Consider the following 9,384-nt stretch of genomic DNA (forward strand, 5'->3'; position numbering starts at 1 on the left):
CTCATACGTTTAAGGGGCAATCATCGTGTTAAATCACGCCGTTAATAGACTGTCGATTGATTGAATTGACCTCTTCACTTCCTGTAACTTGATATATGAGTTGAGATTGATGGCAATATTGATCCTACAAGATGTAGGCTCGAACCATTGTACTGCCGCTACCGGGGGTGGAAGTCTCCACGCCTCTCTTGCTTCGCCATCACCTACTCATATCGTAAACCATTTCGGGTTTTCCACGTCGTTTTAAAGATGCTAGTTACGACATATGAAGGATTCTCGACGAGGGCAGGTCTGGTTATCCAGGTTTGGCCTCCAGGAGTCCATCAGCCTCTTCGTCATTCCTCAGCGCAGCATGTCCGGAATGCTAGCCAATCAGAGGCCTGATGTGAGCCAAAATAGGAGTGGTCTCAACTCCCACGGGGGCAACCCAAGCTACATTGAAGTTTACTTTGAAATAATTACCTCCTTTGAGGCTATCGTGAGTTTTTGACGCACATGACCAATTCAGCAGGGTGTATACTAGGTACGTATGGAATGATACTCCGGCAATCTAGTTCCGACAAGTGTGATGAGGGAAACAGACTATTCCAAGGTTGGCAACAGATGGGGGACTTGGAGGAGTTCAAGTTGAAGGCTAATGTGGCATTTGAGCTTGTAGATAAGTAATAGAAAAAGAATCATCCGGGATGTCCCACGGGAATCTTTACGGCGTATATGTAGGTAGTACTAGCAGTAAGTTAATAAGTTAGTTAAAAGTTAGTTACATATGTGAAGATGTGATGGGTACCTTGCATGATACCCCCACTAATTTGTACGCCAAACACGGGAACTACTAGGTACTAACTACACTACAGTACATTAATACCGGGGGTGACCTCTATTCCAGCCCCCCAGATTCTTTGAGTGCACTGCTGCATTGTAAGCGAAAGCTTCAATGTTCCCATCTCGAATTTAAACTTGGAACATTCCTACATAGTAGCACTACGATCTACATACATTTGCGCCATTCTCTATTGCCACGCAAGTTTCCAACATTCCCTTCTCACAATCTCTCTTTTTTTTTTTCTTGCGCCTTCTAATTGTCATCTGATCGCATACCTTCATTCAGAACACCGTTTCTGTCCGATTAGCTACAGCAACGATTCACCTTCGTTACAGCTTCATTAAGCAGGCCCAGCTCTTGGCTACCTAGTAGTACCTAGTACATACTAAGCGCCAACCCAAACATTCATTCGTTATCATGTCAGAAGAAATCGCAGCGTCCGTTGAAGAGCTGCGTTCTAACACCGGCGCCGATGTCGAGATGGCGGAAGGTGGTGAGGCCGAGGGAAGTACTGCTGGAAACGAAGGTGGCGATTTGCCATTTGCTGAGGGTGGTGATGTTGCTCCACGCATAAGTTATGTTACCTATTTAACAAGCCCGATCGTGACCTTGGTCGTCGGCAGTGGTGAGTCGGAAACTATACTCACTGCCCATCAAGCCCTTCTTGCCCAGAGCCCGTTCTTCGCCGATGCTTGCGCCGCCTTCACTGATGATGGAAGCGTACGTTCTGCCAAATTCTCCATAAGATGTCCACTGCTGTTGTATGACGGAAAACCTCTAACTCTCGTTCACGTAGCCACGACAAATCGACCTATCATCTGAAGAAATAGATCCAATCGGCTGCTTCCTTGAATTCCTCTACACGGGCGACTATTTCCCCAAGAAACTACCTGGCCAGCGAATACTAGAACCCGATCTGACCTTACCCGCCGTCGACGAGTCCGGAGAGCAGCTTCTCAAGCATGCACGAGTCTATACCATAGCCGAGAAGTTTGGGATAGAGAAGCTGAAGAGCCTCGCGAGCAGCAAGATACACTGCGTCAATTCGACTGCCAAGGGCGAAATCACATACGCCCGCTACATCTACCAATACACCAACGCAGACGATATAAACGTCCGCGCTCCTGTGGCCAACTTCTGGGCCACCCGCAGTCATACCCTGCGCGCAGAGGCGGAGGCCGAGTTCCGCTCATTGTGCTTGGAATTTCCTCAGTTCGGATACGATGTGCTCAGTACGTTTACCCACCTAAGTGCCTACATACTTAGAAATGTGCTGTGTAGTCGATGAATGGCTCTTACTAACTATTTTCTAGCTCGTGTGTTGGACGAGAAGCTCAAGCGAGAGCGTAACGAGAAATTGCATCCGGCGCAAGGTAGTGGCCGTAAGCGGCCTCGTTTTAGCAACGTAGCCGTATAATGCGATACTCGCTCATGATTCTTATTCGCCATCATTCCCTCCGGCCAAGACAGCACCCAGTATATTGCTTGCCTATCCCAGGTATATTTAGAAGTCATAGTTGCTTCTGGGGCCCGACTAAATCATACCTGCCGACCCACCGCCGTTGTACTATAATCATCATCACTACCCGCCATTTGGGGGGTTAGGGATTGAATATTGGGCTTTGCAGTCTGCGACACATATCCTCAGGTACCTGAAAATGGCGCCTCGAACAGGATACCACCTTTGGGAACTACGTAAGGTATGTAGATGGAAAGGGGTACATAGGTGTGCTCTGTATTATAGTGAACACAAAAGTTCTTTCAACAGGGACGAATCAATCTATGCATCCCAGTGATAAAAATCGAGAGGAATCATTACAAGAGCAAGAATAGTTTCTCGAGTTGGAATACTTGCAATGTTTCTAGAATGATTCTCGCGAGTAAGGGCTTCCCGCTACGGTAGTAGTAATAGCCCCGGGTTCACTTTTAGCAAGCGCCTACTTACCTACCTTGGTAGGTCGATACTGAAAGGGGCTAATAAGACCTGGAGGGCTACGAAGCTGGGCATATGAAAATCCCATCGATGGGATGTATAGATGTCAGGGGTGGTGCAGTATATCATGATGCGGCAACTATACCTGCATAGGTAGGTAGGTAGGTACACATAGGTAAGTATTAATGTGCTAAAAACTACTTTCACTGTCTGTGCCTTCAAAAAACCAATAAACAAATCCAATTCTTTTTTTTTGTCGCTACAAAAATGCAAATGGTATATAATAGGCAGTAATATGCTAAATCCCGAGTACAGTATCGACGCCTTGCTGATGATATTACTTCCTTGCTTTACTTCTCCACCGTGGTAGCATTCCATTCAGACACATAGATGATTAAAGTCCCTCTCTCTCCTTCCTTCCCTTCGGACCCTTAAATAAGCAGAGCCCCAAAAGCCGTAGCCGAGAAGAGAATCGCGCCGAGCGTGACCCCCAGCGTCGTGACGCTGTTGTACTCCGGCCTCAGGCCCGCCGCGGCGCCCGGCGCATCCGTCGAGGTCGAGGTCGAGTCGCCGCTGCCCGTCGACGAAGCGCCGCTTGCGCCCTTCCCGGTGGCGATGACGCTGGCCTGCGCGGAGGTGGGCACGTCGTGGCCGGTGGCAGTGGCGCTCGCGTTGGTGTCGGGGCCGGAGCAGAAGACGGCCTGCCACGGCGCGCCCTTGGCAAACATGCAGTCGACCAGCTGGTTCACCGTCTGCCCCTGCGCGAGGCAGTACAGCCCGCAGTCGTCGTAGTACGAGATCACGTCGGCGTCGCCGCAGCACGCCGTCATGATGTCCGTGTGGTTGCTGCCGTACGGCATCGCGCACGCGGCGTCCGCGGTCGGCAGCTCGTAGAGCCGCGCGCAGGCGGTCGGGTTGGCGGCGCCGACGCTCGCGCTGGTGGCGGTGGCGGCGGCGGTGGTGGTGGCGGCGTCAGACATTTTTTGGGGGTTGTTTGGTGTATTAGGAAGGGATGTAGGTAGTTACTGTAGATAGGTACGTTTGATATGGATGGAAGGCTGGGCTGTGTTTGTCTGCTTTGCTTTGGGGGTGGCGAGTCTGCTGGTGAGAAGAAAGAAAAATAGAAAAAAAAAACCCCCTTTCCCCCCAATTTACCTGCCGGTGTGGCTTTTTATCATCACGAACACGTCCATTGATCACCCTATGTCGATGATTTGTTGTCCGACGGCGTGGGTGTGGGCTGAGCCACGTTCGCGATCTCGTATTTGGCGGTGGGAGCAAATAAGGTGGTCCGTTGACACCGGGGAGGCTATTGGACGACCGGGCAACGACGTCGCGCACAGGTCAGAGAGCAGTCCGCCCTCATTTCCAATGCCGGTAATTAGCGCCTATGGAAGCGTTGCTGGAAAGCTTGGCAGCTTGGGGATGCCCAGAACTGTTCTAGCTCGTTGAGGTTTCGAGATTATTCTGCGGTTTGCTCATATCAATTTTTACGAGGCACAGATGCAAAATATAAAATGCCCGGGTATCAAAAGAAATGGTTGCCGCAAAAAGCAACGTTGAAGCTCTTTGGGGTCAAGCGTTCGTCGTTACATGCCCAGGTGTAAAGGATTCAGGTTACATCCAATGTGCGTGTGGAATTCCTCCAGAACGATATTCTGTTGCCTATGTTGCCTACCTCATGTATAATGGATGGATTTATTACTATGTAATGTCGTAAATACCTGACCTAGGCAGTCACTTTAAATACTCGGTTGATAACTCTCTCCGTCGAATGAATGCCTTGCTATTTCATCTTCTACCTAATGGTTGACCCGACTTCCGAAGGAGTTGCCCCTTAATCATGGGCATGGTAGCACAACATCACGTCGCTGCGGCTATCCACCTATTGGGGAAGTTGTAAATTTCTGTTTTTAGGATCACGCGATTGAACTGTTGTCAGCCCAGACCACAGGTTGTACTTTTACATGAGCATTGGGTCTAACATACATATATCACCGTGCTTAATGGTGTGGGGATGGAGCCAGTCGCGGTCTATCGGCTCAGGGGTAGAAAGGACCAAGTCGTTTTCAGCTGTTCGGCCCCCATGCAACCCCCTGCAGCCTTACATTGAGGGGAAAACCAGTAGGTGTTTAGAGATAGGCACTTGCTGGCCGCGTTAACTGCTACATGTTCCTCGATGCTATTAACGATTGGGTAGACTGAAGCTGAAGCTACCTATCTGTCTACTTAGATTAATCTGACGGCATACCTAGGCATGTACGAGATCCTTTGACTTAATCAACACATCTGGGCCTTCAATGATCTTATTTCCATTTGCAGTATTGTTAGGTTGTGTTATACCTGTACATACATTGCTGGGCACCTAGAGCTTGGTTTGTTACCTAAAGATGTCCGTATGGCAAGATGACTTCCTCGGGCCGTGGTATGAAGGTATCTGGAAAGGTACATAACAGTAAGCACGGCCCGTAAGCCTCGAAGCCCAGCGGTGTACACACGTGCAAAGCCGGAGTCATTCATTGTGCTACCTCAGAATCGTTACACCTAGGTATACTACCTATATAGATCACATAAGCACACCTGGGCATACAGTAGCTCACCATGAGAAGCCTTTAAAGTCTCTAGGTTGCCATTGCCCCCCCCACTGCGCCTCACATACCATTAAGCGAGACGATACCATATAGATGAAGCGATGCTATCTGATACAAGCTATATCAAGCTGACATAACTGGCTATCCTTGGAATAGTTTAAATGTACGACTTGAGATTCGTCATGCGGTACTTCGTCTGCCGTAGGCAGATGATATCGCGTGGACTTACTGCCCTACACGACGAAAGCCAGGGGGGCAGCGTTGCATGCAGCACGCCTAGTGTACTCGTGGTGACAGAAGGACCGTTCTAGCTTTGGAGAAGTCGGCCATTGGTTTCTTCCAGCTCGACTATTTTTGTTTTCTTGGTTCTCCGACCGGAATTAATCCCAATTCCGAATATGACGATTCCTAATACCTCTCCTGGGCCGTATATACTACATGTACCTGAAGGATGACTGCCTGACTGCCTATACGTGCGGTCTTCAAATGGCTTTGCCATAAATAAACTCCAGTTTCACAAGATTATTTCCTTATAAACGATAGCTCCAGCTTCATCTGAGGGTTGCAAGTAAGCGTCGTCAACATCATACATATCACTCGCTTTCCTACTTTGGCGGAGGTTTCCGACTCCGGCCAATCCTGTATCGGCATCTTTCCGCCACTTTTGAGAATAAGCAACTCCAATACCTACCTCGGTAGTGTCGCGCAAACATGGTTGGAGTAGCTGGGAGAAGCAAAGGTTGTAATACATGCCGGAAAAGAAGAGTAAAATGTGGTATGCACAACTCCCCCGTCCAATGAGACCTTTTACCTAGTTCGTTTCATTAGCCACATTATTGACTTCCATACATCAGACGAAGCGAAGCCGCGATGCTATCGCTGTCTCAAGGCGGGCTTTGAGTGCCTGGGCTATGAAAGAGTCACTCAATGGCGGCACACTTCCATAGCACCCCTTAAACAAAATTGCTGGAAATCAGAACCCGTCAAGTTTATTCCTTTTAGGCACATACCAGCTCCGGAACTCAGTCTAGTTGCCTTCAAAGCAAATATCTGCACTGCCCACATGTTCAACAACTGTTACAGGTGCCTTAGGCATCCTTAGCTATATGGCCCTTATGGCCATATATATTGGCACTCCGCCATCCATAGTTTGGGAATAAAGCAAGCTTTCTTCCTTTTCTTTTTCTTTTTCTTGGTTACAGTTATACTACAACAGATTATAAGCTCCGTGCCGCTTAAAAAGTGCCGATTTGATACCAAAAAACATCAAATAATTAAAGAAAATATTATCCCCTCGAGACCCAACACCGGGCTTTTTAGCGCCCCCCACTAAAACCTCACACGGGCCAGGCTCGCTACCAGCTTTTTACTATCGACTATGTACCGGTTCAAATAATAAGCGCGTTTTTACGTGTAGCAACAACGTGTAATACTTAATTTTTTACTCTCGTTTATATTAATCCTTTAACGTTCGAGAAACTTAATATAAAAAAATTAAGGCTAAATTTCATCAACGATAATACCGACGGCGATAAGTTTAACGATAACGATATAACATATAAATTAGCGATATATAAATTATTAATTTATTTAAAATATTAGGTAGTTTTTTATATAAAAGGTAATTATTAATAAAAGTAGCATATATATATATATGCTTTATATTAAAAAAAGACGCGTATAAATATTAAAAGTTTAATTGATTTTTCTTAGAAATAATGTATAAAATGTTCAAAATAAGCTTAAATAAATATATAAAGAGTAGGTCTAAGCTCTTGTATTTTATTCGCTAGTAAGGCTTAAAATATAAGGGGCGTTAAAAAGCCCGATGTTAAATCTTAAAAGGATAAAATATTACTTCCTTTGGTTTTTATAAAGCCGAAATTAAATTAATAAAATATAGGTAAAAAACTTATTTAATATAAAACTAAATTAAAAGATAAAGTTATTAAAAAAGAAGCTTAAAAAGGTATTAAAGTTAAATATTATATCTATTTATTTTAAAAAAAACTTATCAAATAAAGTTTAAACGAAGCTATTAAAATATTTAAAATAATAATATAACGGGTAAAATCTTAAAATAATAAATCTTTTAATTATTAATAAAAACGAAAAATTAACGATAAAATATAATATTAAATAAATATTAAAATTAATTAAAAAACTTACTAAAATAGCGGAAAGCTTATTGCATTTTTTATTAATTCTATTATTTTTTAACGAGTATAAATTTAAAGAATGGAAAAAATTAATACGTTAATATTACTAATATTATGGATTTAATGGATTTATTAATAATATATAATAAACGTTTTTATAAGGAGTATTTAATAAAGTGAAACGAAAATATCGTAAGGAAAAAATTTATTATATAACTTTATTAATAAGTTTATTATATATAAGTATTAAAAGGTTTTAAATATAGGTAAAATATTTACGATATATCTTTTTTAAGGCTATAAGTATGTAATAAATAAAGGGATAATATGTATAAAATAATAAATAATAATTAAGATAAATTTTAAACTTTATTATAATTAATATATTATTATTATTATTTTATTTATATTTTATTTACTTTTATAATAACACTTCCTTTTATTAAATAAAAGATTTAAGTAAAACGATAATATTTTTAACTTTAAGTTTTATTTAATATAAGATTATTACGATATTAGTAATTAATAAACGACGATTTTTATTAAACGTTTAAAATAAGTTAATTTATAAGTTTAAATTTAATTAAATTAACTTTATAATTACTAGTTAAAAGTGTAAATTTCTTATAAAAGTTTATAATTAAAATATAATAAAAGGTTAAAAACTAATAAAAAGAATATAAAAAAAAGATATAAAAATTAAAGAATTATTATTTTTATAAGTAAAACGTTATAAACGAAAACTTTAAAAAAGTTTTAAAGGAGTTATTAATTAAGCTTAAAAACGAGTTTATTAAAAGTAAAAAGAAAGCCTTTTAATTTAATAATAATAATAATGTTAATATAATTTATGTTAAGTTTTATCGATTAATTTCACTAATTAAAAATAATAAAAAAGTATCTTTTATAACGTTTAAACGGAAATTAACTTTAATGGTTAATTTTTTATTATTTAATTATAATATTACTAATATAAATTAAAAAGATTTTATTAATTATTTTAAATAAGATAATATATTAAATGATTAGTTTTTACCTTTTAACCGTTTTAATACTTATAAGCCGATTAATTTTTTTACCTTTATCGGTTAAGTTAATAATTAATCCCGATATTTTCCCTTTTTATTAATGGGATATTTAAATATTTTCCCTTCTTCACGACGACGATTTTTAATCCGTTTTTACTTATTATTATAATTTAAGTAAGAGTTTATAAATTATAAACTAATAAAGAAAAGTAAAAGTAAAGGTAAAAAAAGGGATAATAACGATTATAATAATAATATTAATTTTCTTAAGTGGAAGTATTTTAATTTTATTATTAATAAAAATAATTATTTAAAAGAAGTTTTTAATTAACTCGTATATAAAGATACCTTAATATTAACTTTAAAGATAATTAAATATATTAAAGGTATAGGTTTTTTAAAGTATAATAAGATGTGGATTATATTTATTATTTATAAAATTTATAAATATAAACCATTAAATTTTATTATTAAAATTAAGTTAAGCATTAAAATGTTTTAAATTTTTATTAAATCTTAAGTTTTAATTAAATAGTTTTATTAAAGAAAATTATGGAAAAATTTAATTAAAATAAAATACGATGGTAAGAATTCTTTTATTTTTATTATAAAATGGCAAACTTAAATCTAATAATGTAAAAATGTTAAGTTTTTTATTAACTAAAAATAATAAATTATAATGTTTTTTATTACTTGCAAAAAGAAAGTAAGTAATTAAGTTAAATTTATTTTAAAATTTATTAAGTTAATTTGGATAACTATTAACCATTTAATTAAGGATTTTAATAATGAATTTTATGATAAGATTTAATTTAAAAACGAGACTAATAACACTTATAACATTAAAAAA

The 9,384-nt window shown here is 39.4% G+C and overlaps 2 protein-coding genes across 2 annotated transcripts; one reads left to right on the plus strand and one right to left on the minus strand.

Moving 5' to 3' along the window:
• Positions 1 to 903: 903 nt before the first annotated feature.
• GGS25DRAFT_476722 (uncharacterized protein) lies at positions 904 to 2,933 on the plus strand. The gene is made up of 3 exons (XM_049259795.1): positions 904 to 1,543; positions 1,620 to 2,055; positions 2,137 to 2,933. The coding sequence occupies exons 1-3, from the start codon at positions 1,241 to 1,243 to the stop codon at positions 2,238 to 2,240; spliced, it is 843 nt and encodes a 280-aa protein (XP_049120266.1). The 5' UTR covers positions 904 to 1,240; the 3' UTR covers positions 2,241 to 2,933.
• Positions 2,625 to 4,455, minus strand: GGS25DRAFT_132437 (uncharacterized protein). Its single transcript, XM_049256234.1, has one exon. The coding sequence runs from the start codon at positions 3,734 to 3,736 to the stop codon at positions 3,188 to 3,190; it is 549 nt and encodes a 182-aa protein (XP_049120267.1). The 5' UTR covers positions 3,737 to 4,455; the 3' UTR covers positions 2,625 to 3,187.
• Between the last annotated feature and the right edge of the window lie 4,929 nt (positions 4,456 to 9,384).

Source organism: Hypoxylon fragiforme (genome assembly GCF_022984875.1).
Source record: "Hypoxylon fragiforme strain CBS 206.31 chromosome Unknown GGS25scaffold_2, whole genome shotgun sequence".
In the NCBI taxonomy this organism is placed as follows: Eukaryota; Fungi; Ascomycota; class Sordariomycetes; order Xylariales; family Hypoxylaceae; genus Hypoxylon; species Hypoxylon fragiforme.

Excerpts from the sequence above, each read along its gene's own strand:
- GGS25DRAFT_476722 (XM_049259795.1), top strand. The coding sequence starts at position 1,241 with ATGTCAGAAGAAATCGCAGCGTCCGTTGAAGAGCTGCGTTCTAACACC. Across the intron at positions 1,544-1,619 it reads CCTTCACTGATGATGGAAGC|CCACGACAAATCGACCTATC; the intron begins GTACGTTCTGCC and ends TCGTTCACGTAG. Across the intron at positions 2,056-2,136 it reads GTTCGGATACGATGTGCTCA|CTCGTGTGTTGGACGAGAAG; the intron begins GTACGTTTACCC and ends ACTATTTTCTAG.
- GGS25DRAFT_132437 (XM_049256234.1), bottom strand. The coding sequence starts at position 3,736 with ATGTCTGACGCCGCCACCACCACCGCCGCCGCCACCGCCACCAGCGCG.